This window comes from Arabidopsis lyrata (genome assembly GCF_000004255.2).
Source record: "Arabidopsis lyrata subsp. lyrata unplaced genomic scaffold ARALYscaffold_3, whole genome shotgun sequence".
NCBI classification, from domain to species: Eukaryota; Viridiplantae; Streptophyta; class Magnoliopsida; order Brassicales; family Brassicaceae; genus Arabidopsis; species Arabidopsis lyrata.
The window spans coordinates 23097451-23122571 of NW_003302553.1; the positions used below are offsets into that span (position 1 = coordinate 23097451).

At 32.4% G+C, this 25121-nt stretch overlaps 3 protein-coding genes across 3 annotated transcripts; all 3 read right to left on the bottom strand.

The window, feature by feature from the left end:
• Positions 1–6679: 6679 nt before the first annotated feature.
• LOC9322267 (polygalacturonase inhibitor 1) lies at positions 6680–10480 on the bottom strand. The gene is made up of 2 exons (XM_021031931.1): positions 9550–10480; positions 6680–6970 (listed from the first exon to the last, which is right to left on the bottom strand). Exons 1-2 carry the CDS (start codon positions 10085–10087, stop codon positions 6747–6749), a joined length of 762 nt encoding a protein of 253 aa, XP_020887590.1. The 5' UTR covers positions 10088–10480; the 3' UTR covers positions 6680–6746.
• A 2983-nt stretch (positions 10481–13463) lies between these two features.
• LOC9322268 (extensin-2) lies at positions 13464–13981 on the bottom strand. Its single transcript, XM_002886156.2, has one exon. It carries the CDS (start codon positions 13949–13951, stop codon positions 13520–13522), a length of 432 nt encoding a protein of 143 aa, XP_002886202.1. The 5' UTR covers positions 13952–13981; the 3' UTR covers positions 13464–13519.
• Positions 13982–21345: 7364 nt separating this feature from the next.
• LOC9322269 (putative polyol transporter 1) lies at positions 21346–23655 on the bottom strand. Its single transcript, XM_002886157.2, has 3 exons — positions 23258–23655; positions 22819–23165; positions 21346–22733 (listed from the first exon to the last, which is right to left on the bottom strand). Exons 1-3 carry the CDS (start codon positions 23382–23384, stop codon positions 21672–21674), a joined length of 1536 nt encoding a protein of 511 aa, XP_002886203.1. The 5' UTR covers positions 23385–23655; the 3' UTR covers positions 21346–21671.
• Between the last annotated feature and the right edge of the window lie 1466 nt (positions 23656–25121).

The following is a 25121-nucleotide window of genomic DNA, read 5'->3' on the forward strand; positions in this document are numbered from 1 at the left end:
GAATATCCTTCTAAGGACGAAGGAAATCCAAAATATGACAAACCATAATTTATGGTTCCTTTCAAGTACTTGAGCACCCGCCTTACAGCTTGCCAATGATGAGTACTAGGATTACTAGTATATCTACTCAACTTTCCTACCGCATAAGCTATATCCGGTCTAGTGCTAGTCATGGCATACATTAAGCAACCAATTACTCGTGAATACTCGAGTTGTGATACCGCTTGTCCCGTATTAGGCATAAGCTTCACGCTCGCATCCATGGGAGTGCTCACGGGAGAACAATTTTCATAATTGAACTTTTTAAGCACTTTCTCAATGTAATGTGATTGAGTTAAAGATATTCCTTTGTTCTCACGCTTGATTCGAATTCCAAGAATCACCTCCGCCTCCCCCATGTCTTTCATGGCAAAATTTGATGATAAGAACTCCTTTGTAAGTTCTACTTGTCTAAGGTTGGTACCAAAGATCAACATGTCATCAACATATAAACAAATGATCACTCCATTACCGGAATCATCAAATTTGCTATACAAACACTTGTCCGACTGATTTAATTTAAACCCATTTGACAAGACAGCCTCATCAAACCTTTGATGCCACTGTTTAGGTGCTTGCTTTAGACCATATAATGACTTTACCAACTTACACACCTTATGTTCATTACCAAGCATAACAAACCCTTCGGGTTGTTTCATATACACCTCTTCTTCCAAGACGCCATTTAAGAATGCCGTCTTGACATCCATTTGGTGGATCACAAGGTTATGAATGGATGCCAAACCAATTAATAACCTTATAGAGGAGATCCTAACAACCGGAGCATATGTATCAAAATATTCAATGCCTTCCTTTTGTCTAAAACCTTGAACAACCAACCGAGCCTTAAATTTGTCGATAATACACGACACCGAGATGGATTCATCCATCTTCATGTTGTGTTGAGCGAATTGGCCTAGGATGCGAAGTAATTCATTGTATTGCTCCATTACCGGCCTTGAATCGGACATCTTGTAATTATTAAAATCACTCACAAGGAACTTCTTACTAGAAGCATCCTCGGCCATGTACTTCGATTCCAACGCATCCCATAGTTCCTTTGCGGATTCGACATTTTGATAGACATCAAAGAGAGAATCAGACATACCGTTGAGAATGTGGCCACGACATATGTAGTCATCGTTTTCCCACTTAAGTTGCTTCCTTGTCTCCTCCACGGACTCGTTCTCACCATTCTCCGACACGGTGGGCATTGGCACACTTAGAACGTGAACCACATTGAGCGTTGTGAGGAGAAAGTGCATCTTCTTTTGCCATCTTCTAAAATCAACTCCTTCAAACTTATCCAATTTGCCAAACTTTGACGTCATCTCACGCACAGAAACATTAGCCATTGTTCACCGTAAATACTCTTTAAGATTGTTGTGTATCGACGTTGTATCTCCGGGACGTAACGAACGTGAACTTGGATAGAGATTGAATCGCGCACGAGAGCACTTTCCTTAAAGAGTATTTCGACCCTTCTCAAGCCTTGGGTTACACGAAATCCCTTCTAGGATAAGACAATCAAAGTTCTCTCTTGTTCTAGGCTAAGACACAAGAGAAACAAATAGAGCTTTTTGTGTTTTGTTTTTGTGTTTTGCACTAAAGATTAAGACAATCTTTAGTCTCGTGAATCTCTCTTTTCTCCTCTTCTTCTCTTTCTTTGACACAAGAGAAACAAAGTTTATATATGGTTCAAAAGTTGTGACGTACGTTTGCAACCGTACGTTTAAATAATAACCATAAATTGAATAGTTGCAATGGTTAATTTAATAACCGTCGGTTTACACTTAAATTTATAACATTCCTCCCCCATTTAAGTGTAATCTTTGATTCACAAAATTAACAACACATAAACCAAACTCATGCATAAATGTAAATATCGTAACGATTGAATTTACATCTTAGTAATATTACACATTCCAAATGCTCGAGAATCAAGATGTCCTACGGATTGAATCCTTCAACTCATTTTGAGCACATGAAGATAATACACACACGAATTCACTCACTACTCTAAGTGTTTATCCTTGACACTATTATAAGCCATGTGTCCTTATCCTTTCATGAGTGTGTACAAAGCCAAGTCCGAGCTTCTTGAAGCGGCTACACTTCACACCCATATAGGTAGATCTTTTAATCTTGCACCTGCAAAATGCAATTTTTCAAAAGATCTATTAAGAAGAAAACTTCAACCTAACCTTTTCTTGCAGATCTAAGCACTTACTTTGGGATGATTTAAACTAGTGCTTCAATCTCTAAGTGTGGGCTTTCCGCATTGAATTCAGCCTCTAACGTTGTATTAGAGGGGAATTGGGTATCCCACCATTAGAGATTTCAAATGGACTTTAATCCCATCCCTTTAGCCGACTTGATCACCAAGTCTCTAGCTAGTCCTTTTGTCAAGTGATCCGCTAGATTTTGCTCAGACCGAATAAATCCTATAGTAATCACCCCATGAGTGATCAGCTCACGTATCCCGCTATGTCTCAAGCCTAGGTGTCGCGACTTACCGTTATACACTTGGCTATAAGCTTTAGCCAAAGTAGCTTTACTATCGCAATGGATAGAAATGGGTGACACCGGTTTCGGCCACAATGGAATCTCGGAGACTAAGTTTCTTAACCATTCCGCCTCTCTCCCTGCAGCCGCTAACGCTACAAATTCCGATTCCATAGTAGAATTTGTAATACAAGTTTGTTTCTTTGATGCCCATGAAATGGCACCTCCCCCAAGTAGGAACACCCAACCACTTGTAGAAGAATGATTTTCCTCGTTGGTGTTCCAACTTGCATCCGAATATCCTTCTAAGACCGAAGGAAATCCAAAATATGACAAACCATAATTTATGGTTCCTTTCAAGTACTTGAGCACCCGCCTTACAGCTTGCCAATGATGAGTACTAGGATTACTAGTATATCTACTCAACTTTCCTACCGCATAAGCTATATCCGGTCTAGTGCTAGTCATGGCATACATTAAGCAACCAATTACTCGTGAATACTCGAGTTGTGATACCGCTTGTCCCGTATTAGGCATAAGCTTCACGCTCGCATCCATGGGAGTGCTCACGGGAGAACAATTTTCATAATTGAACTTTTTAAGCACTTTCTCAATGTAATGTGATTGAGTTAAAGATATTCCTTTGTTCTCACGCTTGATTCGAATTCCAAGAATCACCTCCGCCTCCCCCATGTCTTTCATGGCAAAATTTGATGATAAGAACTCCTTTGTAAGTTCTACTTGTCTAAGGTTGGTACCAAAGATCAACATGTCATCAACATATAAACAAATGATCACTCCATTACCGGAATCATCAAATTTGCTATACAAACACTTGTCCGACTGATTTAATTTAAACCCATTTGACAAGACAGCCTCATCAAACCTTTGATGCCACTGTTTAGGTGCTTGCTTTAGACCATATAATGACTTTACCAACTTACACACCTTATGTTCATTACCAAGCATAACAAACACTTCGGGTTGTTTCATATACACCTCTTCTTCCAAGACGCCATTTAAGAATGCCGTCTTGACATCCATTTGGTGGATCACAAGGTTATGAATGGATGCCAAACCAATTAATAACCTTATAGAGGAGATCCTAACAACCGGAGCATATGTATCAAAATAATCAATGCCTTCCTTTTGTCTAAAACCTTGAACAACCAACCGAGCCTTAAATTTGTCGATCGTTCCATCGACTTTCATCTTCTTCTTGAAGATCCATTTGCATCCTAAAGGCTTGCAACCGGGTGGAAGATCCGTTAAGAACCACGTATTATTTCCCATGATGGAATCCATTTCATCATTTACGGCTTCTTTCCAAAAAATAACGTCATTAGACGTCATAGCCTCACTAAAAGTTCTAGGTTCATCATCAATATGATAACAATATGAGTATTGAAAACCAATCTCATCTCTTGACCCTTCAACTAAGTAAAGTTGAAAATCGGGACCGAAAGATTTTTCGATTCTCCCTCGTTTACTCTTACGAAGCGTAGGTGACTCGTTAGGAGGAACGAACATGTCGTCTCTTTTCTTTGTTCCACTTGAACTAGGAACTAAATCCTTTGGTCTAGGTATCGATGAAAAACGATTCTCATCAAATATTGCATCTCTTGACTCAATTACGGTGTGAACCGCTATAGAATCATTAGGTTCTATGACATAAAACCTATATGCCTTGGAATGCAAGGCATAACCAATGAAGATGCAATCAATACCTCTTTCTCCCAAAGTCTTAATCTTTGGTTGGGGTAATCTAACGATCGCCCTACAGCCCCAAACTCGAAGATAGTTCAAGTTTGGTTTCTTTTTATACCAAAGTTCATATGGAGTAACTTTGTTCCTTTTGTTGGGAACTCTATTTAATAAATAACAAGCCGTTAACATGGCTTCACCCCAAAATCCGTCACTTAATCCCGAGTAAGATAACATGGAATTAACCATTTCTTTTAGAACTCTATTTTTCCTCTCGGATATACCATTTTGTTGTGGCGTATACGGAGCCGTAGTCTCATGTATTATGCCCACAGACTGAAAATACGTAGGATCATAATACTCCCCACCTTTATCCGTGCGTAACTTCTTAACCAAGTCACTATGTTGTAATTCAACCTCGGTTTTATAAACCTTGAATTTATCTAAGGCCTCATCTTTAGCATGTAATAAATATACATAACAAAAACGAGAATAATCATCTATGAACGTGATGAAATATTTCTTGTTTCCTAAAGATGGTGTAGCATGTAAGTCACATAAGTCACTATGAATAAGTTCAAGCACCTTTGAATTTCTTTCAATGCTTTTAAAAGGTTGTCTAATTATCTTAGTCAACATGCATGTTCTACACTTCTCTATATTCACGTCAAAAGTAGGAATTAATCCTTCTTTAGACATATCAATCATTCTTTTATAATGCACGTGGCCTAATCTTGCATGCCATAAAGAAGTATCATTTTTGCTAGAACATGCCATGTAAATAGAATTGACAACTTTATTAATATTAAGCATAAACATGCCATTACAAAAGTATCCAAATCCAACAAAGATACCACACTTAGATAAGACATACTTATCTGACTCATACACTTGTTTAAATCCACACTTATTTAAAACACTACCGGAGACTAAGTTTTTCCTAATTCCGGGTACATGAATTACATCATTAAGATCAAGAGTTTTCCCGGAACTAAACTTTAACACCACTTTTCCACGACCTAGGATAGGAGCGGTTGACTCGTTGCCCATATAAAGTACAGATCCATCTTGAACCGGCTCGTACGTCTTGAACCAGCCACGATCCTTGCAAACATGTATTGTTGCACCCGAGTCAATCCACCATGCCACCTCATCATCCTGCACATAGAATGCCTCAGCTATTTTTGATACATAATACACTTTTGAGTATGAATCAAAAACAAAATTCTGACCTTGATGAGAGGATGGGCCTTGATCCTTAGACCCTTGCCCAAAACGGTTTTGTTGCGTTTTATTCTTATCCTTTGCTGCCCGACAATCACGTTTGAAGTGACCCGGCTTGTTACAAATCCAACAAACGCTCTTGAATCGTTTGTTAGATCCATCATTGGTGTTGTTAGTAAAGGGGCGCTTCTTCCCCTTGTTCTTTATTTTAGAACTCCCACTCTCCTCCATCATATTGATTGAAGAAGTTTCAGCCTCCTTATCTTTGGGTTTTCCACCCTCTTGCACCCTTAGAGATTCCTCTATGCGCAAATGGCTACCAAGTTGTACAAGAGACAACTCTTCCTTTTTGTGTTTTAACATGCGCCTAAAATCTTTCCACGAAGGCGGCAACTTGTCGATGATACACGACACCGAGATGGATTCATCCATCTTCATGTTGTGTTGAGCGAATTGGCCTAGGATGCGAAGTAATTCATTGTATTGCTCCATTACCGGCCTTGAATCGGACATCTTGTAATTATTAAAATCACTCACAAGGAACTTCTTACTAGAAGCATCCTCGGCCATGTACTTCGATTCCAACGCATCCCATAGTTCCTTTGCGGATTCGACATTTTGATAGACATCAAAGAGAGAATCAGACATACCGTTGAGAATGTGGCCACGACATATGTAGTCATCGTTTTCCCACTTAAGTTGCTTCCTTGTCTCCTCCACGGACTCGTTCTCACCATTCTCCGACACGGTGGGCATTGGCACACTTAGAACGTGAACCACATTGAGCGTTGTGAGGAGAAAGTGCATCTTCTTTTGCCATCTTCTAAAATCAACTCCTTCAAACTTATCCAATTTGCCAAACTTTGACGTCATCTCACGCACAGAAACATTAGCCATTGTTCACCGTAAATACTCTTTAAGATTGTTGTGTATCGACGTTGTATCTCCGGGACGTAACGAACGTGAACTTGGATAGAGATTGAATCGCGCACGAGAGCACTTTCCTTAAAGAGTATTTCGACCCTTCTCAAGCCTTGGGTTACACGAAATCCCTTCTAGGATAAGACAATCAAAGTTCTCTCTTGTTCTAGGCTAAGACACAAGAGAAACAAATAGAGCTTTTTGTGTTTTGTTTTTGTGTTTTGCACTAAAGATTAAGACAATCTTTAGTCTCGTGAATCTCTCTTTTCTCCTCTTCTTCTCTTTCTTTGACACAAGAGAAACAAAGTTTATATATGGTTCAAAAGTTGTGACGTACGTTTGCAACCGTACGTTTAAATAATAACCATAAATTGAATAGTTGCAATGGTTAATTTAATAACCGTCGGTTTACACTTAAATTTATAACAGAGATCGAACTGAAACATGTTTCTCGACAGATCCAGTTGTCTTGTTGTTTTGTTCCGTCCGAAAAACATGGAACCATCTCCGGTGAAACTATTTCCCGACAGAAACACTGCGTTGAAGTCGTATTTTGACAACGATTCCGGTATTTTCCCTGAAATGGAGTGTCATAAAACCCGGGATTTATAAATTTGTCACAAAATCTTAATCTGGCGCCAGATCTGAAAATACAAATTTGTTTCCAACGAGAAGATTATACTATAATAGTATTTATTGAGAAGAAATAATCTATATATAATAGCAATCTAATAAATATCATTTGCACATCTGAACGGTTGCGTCTTTTTATCGCAACCTTTCGTTTAAATCGGTTATTTTTTTTACGGTTATGTCTTTTTATTGAATTTTCTCTTTAAATTTTCGTTGAATTATTTACGGTAATATTTGTTCAATTACAGTCGTATCTTTTCAGTTTACAATTATATCTTTAGAGTTGCATTTATTCATTTAAAGTTACGTCTTTTCATTATATAATTTCATTGCATTTTTTGTATAGTTAGTAATACTACGAAGTTTTTTTACATCAACCATTAGACTACATATCAAATTAGTTTTATTAACCAAAATAACAACCTCAATAAATGTATTTTGCACTTCTGAACGGTTGTGTCTCTTTACCGTAATTTTCCGTTAAAATATTAACGGTTATATTTTCGGGTGTGTTTTTTATCGCAACTCTTCATTAAAATATTGACGGGTTTTTTCGGTTGTGTCTTTTCATTGCAACTTTCCGTTAAAATATTGGTTGTTACTTTATTAGTTTGTGTCTTTTTATCGCAATTTTCCGTTAAAATATTGACGGTTATTTTTTCTCGGTTGTGTCTTTTTATCGCAACTTTCCGTTAAAATGTTGACGGTTATTTTTTCTCGGTTGTATCTTTTTATCGCAACTCTTCGTTAAAATATTGACGGTTAATTTTTTAGTTGAAGGTTATTTTTCGGTTGTGTCTTTTTTTCGCAACTTTTCGTTAAAATATTAACGGTTACTTTTTTCGTTGACGGTTATTTTTTTGGTTGTGTTTTTTTCTCGCAACTTTCCGTTAAAATATTGACGGTTACTTTTTCGTATCTGTTTTTATCATAACTTTTTGTTAAAATATTGACGATATTTTTTTCTCGATTGTGTCTTTTTTTGTCTGTTAAAATATTGACGGTTATTTTTTTCTCGGTTGTGTCTTTTTATCGCAATTTTTTGCTAAAATATTGACAGTTAATTTTTCTCGGTTGTATCTTTTTATCGCAACTCTTCGTTAAAATATTGACAGTTACTTTTTTCGTTGACAGTTATTTTTTTGGTTGTGTCTTTTTATCGTAACTTTCCGTTAAAATATTGACGGTCATTTTTTTTGTTTGTGCCTTTCTATCGCAACTTTCCGTTAAAAGTTTGACGGTTATTTTTTCTCGGTTGTGTCTTTTTATCGCAACTCTTCGTTAAAATATTGACGGTTCCTTTTTTCGTTGACGATTATTTTTTTGGTTGTGTCTTTTTATCGAAACTTTTCGTTAAAATATTAACATTACTTTTCTCGTTTGTGTCTTTTTATCGCAACTTTTCGTTAAAATATTAACGGTTATTTTTTTTCGGTTGTATCTTTTTGTCCTAGCTCTATGTTAAAATATTTACGGTTACAATTTTTCATTGATGGTTATTTTTTCGGTTGTGTCTTTTATTGTAATTTTCAGTTAAAATATTGACGGTTTCTTTTTTTGTTTTTGTATTTTTATCATATTTTTCCGTTAAAATATCAACGGTTTTTTTTTCTCAGTTGTGTCTTTCTATCGCAGCTTTCCGTTAAAATATTGACGGTTATTTTTCTCGGTTGTGTCTTTTTATCGCAAATCTTTGTTAAAATATTGACGGTTATTTTTTTCCGTTTGTATCTTTTTATCGAAATTTTTCGTTTAAATATTGACTGTTATTTTTTCTCGGTTGTGTCTTTTTATCGCAACTCTTCGTTAAAGTATTTACGGTTACATTTTCGTTGATAGTTATTTTTCTGATGTGTCTTTTTATCATAACTTTTCGTAAAAATGTTGACATTTACTTTTTTTTTTGTTGTGTCTTTTTATCTCAACTTTTCGTTAAAATATTTACGGTTATTTTTTCTTGGTTGTGTTTTTTATCGTAACTTTCTGTTAAAATATCAACGGTTATTTTTTCTTGGTTATATCTTTTTATCGCAACTCTTCGTTAAAATATTGACGGTTACTTTTTGTGTTGACGGTTATTTTTCTGGTTGTGTTTTTATATCTTTTTGGTTTTGACCCGCTAGAAATTCTCTATATTATAACTCTTCGTTAGTTATTTTGTCACTTATAAATAATTTTATATTCACCAAAAATGTTTCAAAAGTGTTTTTTAATCATAATTTTTTTTTTTTTACATTTTTATTCGTAAAATTTTTTTAATATCTTTAGAAAATATTTACGATATAACTTTAAGACATAGTTAATTTTATATAATAATTCAATTTTTTGAATATATTATAATAATAATTTAAACCATAAACGTAATAAAATATATTTGTTGAAAATGAGTTCCCCGCGATATCGCGGGGTTCATAACCTAGTACAATTAATAATCCTAAGAGACATTTTAAGGTACCAGGCTAGCTAGTTGTAGGATTCTGATATAAATAAAATATTTGACCAAAACTATATATTGATGGCTACCTGAGAGCTGATTGTTAGACAAGTCGAGTTCAGGGACGTTGCCAACAAAAGAACCGAAAGAGTTTGGTATAGAACCGGTTAGCTTATTATCATGGATCTCAATGGCTTCAAGCTTGGGCATCTGAGATAGCGAACCGGGAATTGGACCAGTCAATTGGTTATAGGAAAGGTCCAAGAAAGTGAGGTTCTTGAGGTCGCTGATGTTATCAGGAATTGGACCGGAGATATTGGTGTGTTTTATAAAGAGGAGGTTGAGGCTCTTGAGCATGGTGATGGCGGGTGGGATATTTCCGGAGATTGTGCTGGAGGAAAGGTAGAGGTAGGTGACGCGGCCGTCAGTGCATTCCACACCGGTCCAGCCCGTACAACAGCCGGTTCGGGGGTTCCAGGAGGAGAGGTAGGGAGGGTTGTTAAGAGATTTCTTGATTTGAAGAAGGGCATTGTTGTCATTTGGGGTGCAACTGTATGAAGATGAGAGGGAGATAAAGATGATGGAGAAGAAGATATAGAGATGAAGAAGGAGATTCATTGTGATCATTGGTGTGGGTTACTTTGAACAAATTGTGATCTATATAATAGAGACTTCAATGGAACACAGCTGTGTAATGTTACTGAATTTGTACAGTTTGGTTTCTACACTACTCCTAAGTCCTAACGTACAATATCCTTTTCATAGGATATATATTTAATTTTGTTAAAAAAACATATATATAATTCATAACACGGTACATATCCTTTTTTTTTGTCATCTGATAGGATATATAAATAAATGTAGAAACAAATTACAAAACGCTATTGTTTCCTGAACTTCCCTACTTCACAAGCCCTACGTGACAACAAAACGCTCACAAGAGAGAAAGTCAACAAATAAAACGCTTCAACCTCTATTCAAACACAGCCGCTTTCTTGCACGGCCACCAAAACCAGTAAACCACATTGCTAGGTTCTACTAGTATCGCTTTGGCCTTGAAGCTGCTCAAATCAACAACGCGAGATAAGGGTTATGTCGTAGCTATAACTAATCTGCAAGGCTTAATCTTGATCGTTCATCTTATAATAGATATATGCCTTGGTTCCACATTATTATGGGTCTTAAGACAAAAAAAACATTTTGGTCCAATAAATTTATATTTTATAGAGTTTTGTTATAAAACTTTTTGTTGTGTATTTGATAAAAAAAAAATTTTAAAAACAAAAAATTACATATATATATATATATATATATCTTATTATATAAAATATTATTTTCAAAGTTAGTAACTCATATGATCGTGTCACGTGTCAAATTTATCAATTTTAGATTTTGACGCATGTTAAACAAAAATTTCCTTTTATTTATTTAAGAAAAAAATTATAAGAAAACTATACGCACATGTCAAATCTATCGATCTCAGAATTTAACACGTGTAAAACAAAAAAAATTATTTACTTAGAAATAAAAATTATAAAGAAATGATACGTATATATCTTATATTAATAAAACAATTCTAAAATCTTAAGAAGATAATTATAAAAAATAGATGTATTCTATTAAATAAAATATAAATTTTTAAAAATATTTATAAGGCAACTATACGTACATATCTTATATAAATTGTTTTTTAAAAAGTAAAGAAGATAACTATAAGAAAACTATATCTATCTTATTAAATAAAAATATAAATTAAAAAAATCATTTACTAATTATAATTTAAAGATACTAGTTCTAAAAGAAAAGGATTACTTTTTGAGAAATTGTTAAAAATGCCCATTTTTCAATACCCCTTTTCAAAAATGCCCCCTTTGAGAGTCCATTTTTAAGTTTGTCCTCTTTTAATTTTTAATGACTATTTTACCCTTATTTGAAACAAAATTAGGTCCACAAAATACAAAATATTTTTTGGCGGGAAAAGTGATCCCGCAATTTTCTCGCCAAAACACTTGTAAAAACCTTTAAAAAACCTTGTAAAATTTTCCCGTAAAAATTTTTCCCGCCAAAAAATTTTCCCGCCAAAAATTTTTTTTTGCGGGAAAAGTGATTCCGCAATTTTTTTTGCGAAATTTTTTTGGCGGGAAAATTTTTGGCGGGAAAAATTTACAAGGTATTTTAAAGGTTTTTTACAAGGTATTTACAAGTGTTTTGTAAGGTTTTACAATGTATTTTAAAAGGTTTTACAAGGTACTTTTAAGGTTTTATAAGGTATTTATAACTTGTAAACCTTATAAAAAACTTGTAAACCTTATAACTTGTAAAACCTTATAAATAGCTTGTAAATCTTATAATCTCTTATAAATCTTTTTAAATATGTTGTAAATCTTTTAATAATGCGTTTAATACTTTATAAATGCCTTGTAAAACACCTTAAAAATACCTTGTAAATTTTAGGCGGGAAAAATTTTCCCGCCAAAAATTTAACGCCAAAAAAATTGCGGAATCACTTTTCCCGCAAAAAAAATTTTTTGGCGGGAAAATTTTTTGGCGGGAAAAAATTTTACGGGAAAATTTTACAAGGTATTTTAAAGGTTTTACAAATTTTTACAAGTGTTTTGGCGGGAAAAATTGGGGGATCACTTTTCCCGCCAAAAAATATTTTGTATTTTGTGGACCTAATTTTGTTATATTTCCTTATATATTTATGATATCTTTTATTAAAAGAAGGGTAATTTAGTCATTTTGTACATAAAAGGGGTATTTTTAAAAATGGACATCCATAGGGGGCATTTTTGAAAAGGGGTATTGAAAAAGGGGCATTTTTGTGAGTCTCCCTTACTTTTTCCTTAAAAATTAAAAAGGATTTAAGAAATTATACAATCTTATTATGAAATATAATAATTAAGGAAATTTTATAATCAATTATTAAACCTAGAAGAAAAAGGATTCTAAATACTCACATCTATATAAACAAATAGATAGCCTCCCATTTTCTCAACAAACTAAAAAAAATCTTAGCATAATTATACATATATACTGTATAAAACAATTCTAAAAGTCTAAAGACGATAATTATAAGTATACAAGATGTATCTTATTAAATAATATAGAAATTTAAGAAAAAAAATTATAAGGCAGCTATATGTAGGTATCTTATATAAAATAATTTTAAAATAATAAAGAAGATAATTATAAAGAAACTTTATGTATTTTATATAATAAAAATAGAGATTAAAAAATATTTTACTAATTCTAATTTAAAGCGATTTAAAATTTAAATTTTTAGGTTTGGGTTGATTCTTTTAGATTTAAGGTATAAATATTTTAAGATTTGACAGTAAAAATATTTTTTTGTTTTTTTTTGTCAGCAATTTGACAATAATAATAATGATGATTATCTTGGCAAAATTTATGGTGATTGGTAAATTAAATTTACTTTATTATTAAAACTAATGTACAAACAAATTAAAAATATAGAAATGCAGATAAGTGTATTAAGGCAAAAGATGAATATATAAACAAATATTCAATCTAATTAAGAGTTTTTCTTCTTATTTCTTAAATATAGTTTCTATTCACAATGAAAATTTTAATATATTATTTATTAAATTTAATTTTATTTAAAAATTTTAAAACTCGACCATCTAGCCGGTCCTAATCTAGTATATATATATTTTGCTTTTTCAATATTATATCTACTTTAAAATCTTATTTATTTATTTATTTTTTCAAATATTTTAAAATTCGGCCACTTGATTATTGCAGCACATGAAGGGGCCACTGGCCGTCATGCCGCTCACCCTCTTAATGACTCGGTGCGACGGCCAAAATTGTTTTAAATTTTATCACTAGGAGCGAAACTTATATATTAGAAATTTTGAGCCATTTAGAACAAATATCAAACAAACACAGACATTTAAAAATAATCCCAATTTTATTGATAAAAATAAGAACCTCAACAAGACAAAGGAACAAAAAAAACGTTTCGAAGAATTAAGAGAAATAATCAAAAAAATAAATTATTGCAATCGTATTCCTTTTTTATGAAACAGTTCATAATCAATAGTAAGGCGTCTTGTAGACGTATGGTGGTGGTGGGGACTTGTAGTCAACCTTTGGAGAAGGAGAGTAGTACGGTGGGGGTGGGGAGCTGTAGACGTATGGTGGTGGTGGGGACTTGTAGTCAACCTTTGGAGAAGGAGAGTAGTACGGTGGGGGTGGGGAGCTGTAGACATATGGTGGTGGTGGGGACTTGTAGTCAACCTTTGGAGAAGGGAAGTAGTATGGTGGGGGTGGAGAGCTATAAACATATGGTTTTGGATGTGGCGCGTACTTAGGGCCTTTGTGTTTGTGGCCGGGAGAATTGTAAGATGGGGTTTGAGGGGATGAGTAAGGGTATGATGTCACTGTAGCCGCAATAGAACTTAGGACCACAACATAGACCATGCAGTGCCATAATCCCATCGTTCTTAAGGATCTCATCACACCCATTACTACTCTTCTTATTTCTTTGTTTTGTTATGTTATACTTTAACACGAACACTCTTTATATAGTCTCTCTTTGTGTGTAAATATTATATTATCTTCTCAACTTGTGTTCGTGTGTAGCACTTCCAAGAACATTAGAGGGACGTGCGATGTTGTTTGTTTGAAAAGTAGCGATTCGTGGGGAATATGAAACTTTATTAGATCCTCGAACCTTCAATTTTTTAAATATTTTTTCATTTTATTTTGTGTGAATTTTATCGACTCAATTATTTAATGGAACAAAAGATATCCTTCGATTGATGATTATTTAGATATAGAGGCAATATTTGTTTCATAATTTTAATGTGAATTCAATGGCTTTGTTTATTTTTCTTGCATTTATCTACTGCTTTTTTTCCTAAAAGATTATAAGTTAAAGAATTTTATGGTATATTAGAGTCTTAAGCTGTTTCTTCTTCTGTTAAAGCAACCGGATGCGAATCGATCGTGTGAGCAACATTTGGTTCACGACCATGTTCTTTTCCTCATGGGCGACCACGATCATGATCCATGATAATACAACAAATATGACAAGGATAAACTAACAAAATCTATCGTCAATGTTGCACTTTGTCATGGAGAGCAACATTAAAGAATTATTCTAACAAAACTTCTAGACGGGAAGCAAAATCCAAACAAAAATGAAGAATCGAGCAAATGAGGAAACAAAGATGTGACACCACACATTTTACCATCTAACTACATTAATCTGAGGGATCCACCTGAAAACTTGTACTATATGTTAATTCATGCATGGTTGTTTTTATTTTACTTTTTGGTTTTGTGGTTAGTATTATCTACTAAAATGTTTTTTTTTTTTTTTTTGTTGAGAGGATTTGATTAGACGAGGCTACATACGATTTGATTAACTACTCAAAAACATTTGATCAACTACAAAAAAACATGGTTGTTCTAAAAATGACCATAAGGAAGAAAAAATGTACTTTTATCACGACAAAGATTTGAACTATAGCCTCACAGGCCATCAATGTCTTATATATATACTAGAGAGAAACCCACGCGATGCGTGGGATACTGATTAAAAATATAATTTCAAAATAAATAATACAATAATAAGTTTTGATGTCCTTCCAAATAATTATACATGAATTTGTTTAACACTTTAGGTGGTGTTATTCAATGATGGATTTTAATATAATTGAAATCCAACACTAATCCAGTGTTATTCAACTAATGATTATAAATCTAACGTTAAAATCTGGTGTTATTAGATCTTATACTTCATTAGATTTTAAAAGTTTGGTGTTATTCAATGGTGGAGTTAAAGTCAATTCTTTAAAGTTTGTAAAATTCAGTGTTATTCAAAACTAAAAGACTTGTAAAATCTTTGTATATTAAGTCATTTCAAATGAAACCTCTTTGGAGTTTCATGAGTAAATTATTAGAATCAAAATCCAAGATATACTGCAGAGATTTTGAAATCCACACAAACAAATTCTTAAAACTAATATCAGAAAACAAATCTAAACCTTAAAGAATTGACTTTAACTCCACCATTGAATAAAAGCCCCTTTAGTTATTCCTTTTGTTATCAGTTTAAGAATTTTGTTATAAAGAAAGGTAAAGTACGTATAGAGTGGCTCAAAATAGAAAGTATTGGCATATATATTATGAAAATAAAAATGAAAGTAAAAATTAGTATGTAATACACTTTTTTTGAAGGAAAAAGGTCAACAAAGAATAAAAAGTAGACGTTTTTTTGGAAAAGAAAAAAAAACCCACTTTCCAACGAAAAAATCAGTGATCAAAATCTCAAATATTAGATTTTATCTTTCAACTCTATCATCATCTTCTCCTTCTTTTTTTCTATAACAAAAGTGTAGATAAGGGTTTGACCATTAATTCTAATTTAAAAATGAGCTCGTCATGAAGTTTTTAACTTTTTTTTCACGACATGTGGTCCTTTTTCTTTGTCTTTAAATGCTCAAAAAAAAAAATCCTATATTTTGTCATTGTTTTTTTTTTCATCATCCAAATTATAAGAAAAATTAAAATAGTTTAGAAATAGATAAGATGCTATATTATTTATTTTATATTATCCCTTCATTTTATAATAAATAATTTGCAAGACCTTATTTTTATATTTTAGTTTTGAAAATGCACTTTTTGGTGTGCCATTTTTAAAAAATGTCCCCTTCTTTTGTGTATTTTCAAAAATACGTCTCATTAAACCTGAAAAGGTTTATGAGGTACTTCTGTATGGTAAGTATTACTCAAGCCTCGATCTAAGTATTTGTATGCTTTTATAATGTTACATACGTACTTAGGTAAATCTTATATTTTTAAGGAAATTTTAAAAAGATTTTAAGTAGGTTGTATTTTTGAAAAAAATGTATTGGAAAAAAGCATTTCTAACAATCCTTCAATTTACAATGTCATTTTAATAATTTTATTACATTTTGCTTTTCGAATAGTATTAATTTATGTAATGATTTATAGTTAAATTAAATATGAAATACTATTTTAAAAGAAACTATTATAAGATAATTTGTTGTTAATTGTTTAATATCAATTTCTGGGAAATAAGGTAAAATGTAGAAAAAGAAAACAATAAAAGAATACTTGATTTACTGTGATATGCGTTATAGAACATTGATGAATTTTGAGAATGAATTTTAAGAGTAAAATCTTTTTAAGAAAATAGAATAGGAAATAGAAATGGGAAATGATCTTATAAAAATGTATATGTACATCTTTCATTGTTCCGTTTCAATTTGAATCTATATATACATTTTCGAAGTACAAATATAAAATAAATCTTTGAGTTGGCACTTATTTACAAGAGAATGTCATTGTTATAAATGTTTATCTATTAATTAATACTACAAATTATTTTTGAAACAATTTTTTAGAAATTGTGGCTTCTAAATATGATAACAAATTGATTTTGTTTCTAAATTTGATTAATTGCTAATTTCCTTAAACCTCTCTACCTAATTTAAACATTAATATATGATTATTCTTCCACTTTTATATGATCTTATATTTAATTTATTTTGAATTTATGTAAAATACATATAATTAATAAAATAATATATTTTTCTGCATATAATATGATTTAAAATTTTAAAAACGTACATATATTATTCAATTGATGAAGAAAAAATATATATACAATGTCCCACATTGCTTAAAATTTTGGGCAATGGTTTAGGGTCATACTATAAAAGGACCAAAATGATTCTGAATACAAATGAGAAGGAAGCTTGATTTATCAGGCGCCCAAAATTAAAATTGTTATCTGGTTTACTCCGGTTCCTTATTTTATTGAAACTTTTTAAAAATTTCAAAATATTATAAATTTTTAATTTTTATTAAAAATTAAATATTATAGTCGTTTAAACGTTTGTAAAATTAAATTTTATAAAATGTGAAGAAGAAATTTTATGAAGTTTTATGTATGAATATTTGAACTTTATAAGAATTTATAAGAAACTTTTTAAAAAGTTTAGAGTATTTATAATATTTAAGTTCTATAAAAAGAACAACACACTAAGTTTCTCGATTTTATGAAATTGATTAAATAAGAGATTTGTAACATGAAAACGCAATGTGAAGAAGAAACGTAACGTAAAGAAATATAATGCTACGGTTTTCATTTATTAGATAGAGTAACGTAAGGGAAAAATGGACACTTAACTATAATGTCTAGAAAGATATGCTTAGAGAAGAGAAGACACGAATATTCAGTTGTTTTTTTGAAATTTATTTTGAGTAAATTTGGATAAATGCCCTATTTTTTTACCTTTCTTTTGAAAGTATACTATTTTTTTCTTTACTATATTTTACTATTAATTAAAAAGAATTTATACGTAAAACAGAAAATCTATTAATTTAGTTTTGAAATTAATATTTGAAATAACTAACAATTTTAATAATTTTTATCTTAAATATTTCTTTTAAACAATCTAAAATAATTGTGAATTCACCTATGAAGTGAATCATGTTTCTTCATTTGATTTAAATTTAATAGGTCATCATTACTTTGTAAAATCTCTTGACTAAAATTACTTTTGATTGGATTTCTATTAGTTTTTGGTACTCCATCTCTAATCGATAACACATGTAAATAAAACAAAGAATATTATGTTAGAGTTATAAGCCATACGTTGATTTAATCAATGATACATGTATATTACATTATTCTACCAATGTTAAGTCGTAATCTACGTTAACCTTGAAATTGGAGAAGACTTTGGAGTTGAAAATTTTGATTATTACATTGAGATTTTTTTTGTTTATACAATATTAAGGGATAGACTTTTTAATATTTTTAGATATTATCTTATTAAATTTAATATATAAAATAAATAAACTATCTTTATCTCAAAAAATAATTATAAGGATAATTAATATTATTTTGAATTTTTCTCTCAATTTTCGAATTTAGTTATAATTTTACTAAAAATACAGCTTTCAATTTAAATATAGACGAAATTGCCATTTTATATATAAAAATTTGTAATTTTCATTAGAAGTAGAAAAAGGGTATTTTTCAAACGAAAACTAAAAAATATGATAGTTTTCAAAATCACCCTTTTATTTTCTAAATATAATTACAAATTAATCACCACTAATTACCATTAATTGGAGAGGGACACATGTCAGATGCATAAGATGACAAATGACATGATAATAGAGTTTTTTCAAAAAAATAATTACAAACTAATCACCACTAATTACCATTAATTGGAGAGGGACACATGTCAGATGCATAGGATGACAAATGGCATGATAATAGAGTTTTTTCAAAAAAACCTTGTCATATCTACTATACATTTTTGCAGCAGTTTTTGGGGTACCCAAATCGGGTCAAATTTATTTAATTTTGATCCGGAAATCTTCAATCGGATCTTTCCTTAAATTTTGGCAAAATTAAAAAACGAAAATAATTAATAAAATCTAAAATATATATACTTTCTCAACTAATTACTATATTTAAACGCTTTATTTATGGTATATTCTCCACAATTTTTATAGATAAAGAAATCAAATATGATGATTTAATGTTAATATAACAAATTTGCACTAATTTCCTAAAACCTCTCTACCTAATTTAAACATAAATATATGATTCTTATTTCACTTTTATTTGATCTTATATTTATATTATTTTAAATTATTATAAAATATATAAATAGTTAGTAAATTTAAGTTTTTTTTTTTCTGCATATGTTACAATTCAAATTTTTTAAAACGGACATATATTACTCAATCGATGAATAAAAATATGTGTGTAATCTATATTAACATTTTTAAGAACAAATTGAGCATTTAATCATGTCGTTATTTTATTCAGACCCGAAATTGAGTCATTCGGATCTTTCTTTAATTTTTACAATTATCTAAAATAGGACAGTATATCACGGGTGAAATCCTAATTAGTATTTTAAGATACAATTATAAATTGTTTTTACGGGTTGGTCCAAAAACACACACTAATTTAAAAATATACATGGAAACTATTTGAAAGCAACTTTCAAATTAACTCGAATTATATGACATTTAAATAAAAGTGTTATTAAAAAATAACAAAATGATGTTTAATTTCATTTTAGATTATATGGTTGGACAGGTTTGGGTCAATATTAATACGAGACAATATACCACAGGTGAAATCCTATAAATAACAAATCAAAATACAATTATACAATCTTAAACACTAAACAAAACAAATACAACATAAAATTTTTTATTTTAGATACAACGCATGTTACCCGCGGTATACAACAAAAAATATTATACATAATAAATTCATCAATTTATAAAAATAAAAAAATCAAATAATTAACCCGCGGTGTACCGCGGGTCATATCCTAGTTATATAAGATAACCTGTCACTATTTAACATAGAAACAGGAATCTTTAAGATACATAAAAACAGGAACCTTAAAGATACATAGAAACAGAAACCTTAAAGATACATATATATACTTTCTTGACATCAAATAAATGTACTAAACCTTTTCATAATGCATTGGACATGACATATCACTGATGGTAGTTCGACGGGTAGAAATCATCAAGGCAAATCCGAATTTGAATTTTATTGCTCACTTGAATATCTACCAAGAGACAAACCAATTAGCTAACTATTTTTAATTCGTAACTAATTAAGGACCCATACGATAAGTATTAACTTTTTTCATGAGGATTTGTTCATTTAGCTACGGATTGAAAAAATATATATAAGTATATAATTTCAGTAGTAATTGACTAATTGTTAGGCATTCGATTATATTGACGGTCCAATTTATGTCTACAAGCGTTGGTCATCAAGTAATGTACCTGACCACGTGAGTTTGGATCTACGCCTCTACTATATTTTAACTAGGCATCAATTCTTGAAAAATGTCTTATGATACAGTAGTTAATGTCTCATTTATTATCTAGAAGTGCTGAGTTCAAGTCTTAGTAATCCAAATTTTATTTTCTATAAATGGGAAACCAATTTTTCTTTTTGGGCTTTTTAGGCATGTAAATACTTTGGACCGTCCCTGTTCATCACTTAATTTTTATCTTACGACTTGATTTGGTATTAAGTATTAACCAACTATATTTATGAAATAGCAGGATTTGAGTCATGTGACAGACAAGAAGACAAACTCTTGAAGCTCTTATTTTTTTTTTAAGTAAGAAAAAGGGACTTAAGAAAAGCATGAACCATATCGTGGATGTTTTTCTTTCTAAGAATTATTTTCCATGCATCTGCGTTTTTCACGTAAAATGGAAAAAAAAAACTTGACCATGAAAAAACAAAAAAAAAGCTTTTGGGATCATCACATTAGGGTTTTCGGATATAGTTAGTGACTTACAAAGACTCCAAACGATGGAAGGTTTTTTGGAAACATGTGCCAAAACAATTATGATTTTAGCCAAGACAATGGCAATTTCAGAATCAGTCTTTTATACAAGAGTGTCAAGTTTAGCGCGTCCTTATCTATATTTTCCTATTTTTAACCACAAATCCAAATTTTAACTATTTGTCAGCCATGGCATAGACCATTTGATGATCATGAGGGCATGACCCATGGTCCGTGCCAGCTGCCAGGACACGATTTTGTCAGCCATGCCATAGACCATTTACAATTTTAACTTTTTGATTTATTATCTTCACCTATTTTCAACCACAAATCCAAATTTCGTGTCTTAGTACACTAGTTAGATTAGATTGGTGGCCCATGCTAACAATGGCGCTACTACGACGTTAAATAATTACTTTGAATAATTCTACAAGAAGTATACATAATTTGTTTTGAATAAATAATAATATTTTTTTATTGAAAAATGTATCTAATGAGACTTTCAATTTAGGAGATAAATATTCAATTTAGTTTATGTTTGTTTGCGTTGGATACTCTAAAATTTTATATTTATTGAAATTGAAATTGATACTCTTCAAATGAGTTTTATCGTTGGTGAGTTGATGAATACTCCTAAATTTTATATTTATGTTTATTGAAATTGATACTCTTAAAATCAATTTCATTATTGAGTTCGATACTGTATTAAAATTAAGATTCATAACAGAAACAATAATTTAGTAGAATTAGTTAATGAAAATAACGGTAACAATAATTTACATCACGGAAACCATAACATAGAATCAACTAATATAAAACACTAAACTTAAAATTGAAATGTGAACAAATGTCTTACATTCTCATTGTTCATCCACAATTTCATTGTCTTTGCTCACAGAATTCTTCTTTTTGTTTGCGGTGTAGCTCCCGAAGAGACTCTCCATCTCCTCTAGAGGCATACCACGTGTCTCCGGGAGGAAAGTGAAGAAGAAGACCCATGCGGCAGCTGCAACTCCGGCGAAGAGAAGGAACGCACCACCAATGGTGAGACCTTTAGAGAGAGATAGGAATGTCATTCCTATAATACCACTCATTAGTCTATTCAACATCACTCCTAAACTTGCCCCTTGAGCTCTTAGCCTCACAGGGAATATCTCTGAGCAGTAAACCCACGTCACCGGGCCTGCACCTATTGAGAAAGTTGCCACAAACGTCATCACTGTCGTAACGGCTAGCCCTATGGCCCACTTGATCGTTTGGCCCGGGTTCCTGTCGATCACGGTAAGACTAGTTCCGAGAGCGGTCAAGGAAAGAAACATTCCACCCATACTCGTAAGCAACAAGGCACGACGTCCAAACCGGTCCACCACACAAGTTCCTACCACGATGAAGAGAGTCTTGACAACTCCGACAGCGACCGTTGCCAAGAGCTGATCATTCTTGGACTTCAGTCCAGCCCTTGAGAAGATGGTCGGAGAGTAAAGCACAACCGCATCAATTCCGGAGGCTTGTTGGGCGAAATGGATGCCAAGGCATGCTATGAGAATGTGTCGAACGGACGGGGTTGGTCGGACGAGAAGGTCCTTCCACACGCCTTTTCCAGCGCTCTTCTTGTTCGGCACGACTATAACATCGTCTGTCATATCATCGGGGATTCCAGCCGCGCGTTTGATGTCATCGAGCCTCGTGATGGCTTCTTCTTTAGTGTTTGAGGTTTTGTCAAGGACTTTAAAAGCATCACCGAGACGACCTTGGAGGACGAGCCATCTTGGGGACTCCGGCATTGCCAACACTCCGATGGCTAGGAACACCGAGGGAACCGCTCCAACCCCTAACATGAACCTCCATCCAAGGTGCTCGGGAAGCTTGGAGAAAAAGTAATTTGATACGTATCCCAAAAGTATACCAATATTGATAAATATCTGCATACAAAAATCACATTATCATCAACCTCCGTTTTCATTCCCAATCCTACATAAGAAAAACAAAACTTTGAATTTATTGAACCTCAGGGAAAGAGCTGAGGAAGCCGCGAGAAGAGGCAGGAGCGACTTCTGCGGTGTAAACAGGCGCAATCATCATAGCATAACCGACACCGATACCGGCTACAAAACGGCCAACCATAATGAAAGGGTAGTTTGTGGCAAAACCCATGAGAAGGGCACCGCAAAAGAAGAAGGCTCCTGCCAACACTATGGTGAACCGTCTTCCAATCCAATCAGAAGTTCTACCGGCCGCACCGGAACCAATCAGAGAGTAGATGTTTAAAATTCCCATAAGAATCTCAAGTTGTACATCCGACAGTTTCAAATCGTCTTTTATGAAAATCGCAGCTCCACTCATTACTCCAATATCTACAACATTCCCAAACATGTAAGAATGATTATCTAAACCGTAAAACCAAATAAAATACAAAATTGACTTAGAATTCAAAAAGAAGACGAACCGTAACCAAGGATGATAGAAGTCATGGAGGCTAAAATTGCACAAGCAAAAGCATATCGGCTTCTATTCCCCCTCGGTGGCTCGGAATCTGCAATCACAACACCTTGTTCTACTCCCAAGGAACTCATCGTTTCCGCGGTGATTGTAAGACTTAAGGTGAAAATGAAATTGGTGAGGAGAAAAGTTTGATAGTAACACGTGAACTCTGATACTTGTGAGTTAAGAAACCTTTTGGAAAATGAGAAGATTTAAATAGATGTGTGATGCTCACAACTAAAGCCAACTAATACCAACTGTTTGAAACAAGCAATACAGTCAGTAAACTGATTACTTGTTAGGCTGTTACAGAAGAAAATGGTTAAATAAAGTTTCAAGGTTATCAATTAGATTAGAAAATATCCAGAGATGCAACTTTTTTTTCTCTCATATCTACATTTTTGTCCTAAAATTGGCATTTTACGATAAGATTAGTCTCCTTTTTTGGGTCTTTTTGGTTGTTGTTTCCAAAGTTAGAAACATAGGTAAATAATTGGCATCAATAAATGTGTAAAAACAAAAACAAAAAAAAAAAGTCTAGATCTAACCCGTGTTCAAAAAATCGCTAGGCGCTAGTCGGGCGGTGAGGGTGCGCCTAGCGCCTAGCAAGAAAATCGGGGATTACACGGGGATTAATCGGGGATTAGTTTTAGGGCTATTTAATATTTTAAAAACATATTAATCCATTATAATTAAGAAATTTATATAATATTGTTTTTAAAATTATATTAAACACATGAAAACAAGATTTTAATTTCAAATTTATGATTTTTATACAAATTACGAACATAAGTAGGACGTTTTGAATTTTAGATGAAAAAAAAAAGTTAAAAAAAAAAAAAAAAAAAAAAAAAAAAAAAATTGGGCTAGGCGCCGTCTAGGCGGGCTAGGCGGCCGCCTAGGCGGTCTAGGCGGACAAAAAATCGGATCTCTGATTTTTCTCACCGATTTGGACAAAATCGCCGCGGTGCTCCTCCGACCAGCGCCTAGGCGGCCGCCTAGGCGGCTAGGCGGCCGATTTTTAGAACAGGGGATCTAACCAATGCAAGCAAGAATTGTGTATATATACACAATCAAATTAATTTGCAGAATCTCATTTTCTCTTCATAAGAAGTATTAACCATCAATCTACAACCAATACTATTGTGATGAGTCTTGAGACTTGATCCACAACTCCAATCATCGCCTTTGTAGTTTATCTCATATTGTAGCTAGTTGTTTTAAATTATTAGAGTTGGATTGTTTTATATTGTAGAAATATAGTGTTATATAATTCAGAAATTCACTCTCTTTGAAAAATCTTATTATATTTTTACTAGTGACAACATGTACAAGTCCAGCACAGTTATCGACTGAGATTTTGTGTTGGATGTGTTATATGCTAATTCCAGCACAACAAACCATTTATCACGTCTTGGAAAAGACTGGATATTTTTGGCTTCTAGAAAAGTTTTGTTTCATAACTCCAAGCAATTCGGAATCAATCGGATGGTGTATAATGCAATAGAATTACTGTCACCCTAATGGAGATTGTGAGAAGAAAAGTTGATAGAGTCAAGATGATCGATAGTTTTAACACAATAGCTGAAATGATCATTTTTTTTTGTGGATTTTGCCCAGCATGTCACATTCAACCAAGACAAAATTAATAAAAGTCTCCTCGCTGGACACCTCAATGATTCTACTCTTGGTTTTTATCGTGTGGTGTAAGGGGCTTACTCCTATACAATCTTTGGATTTTGTTGATAAAGTAGTTGGATATTGTCTCTTAGTAGGACGTAAGCTTGAGAGCTTAACTGTTGAAGAACTGATACAGGGGTGGCCTACTC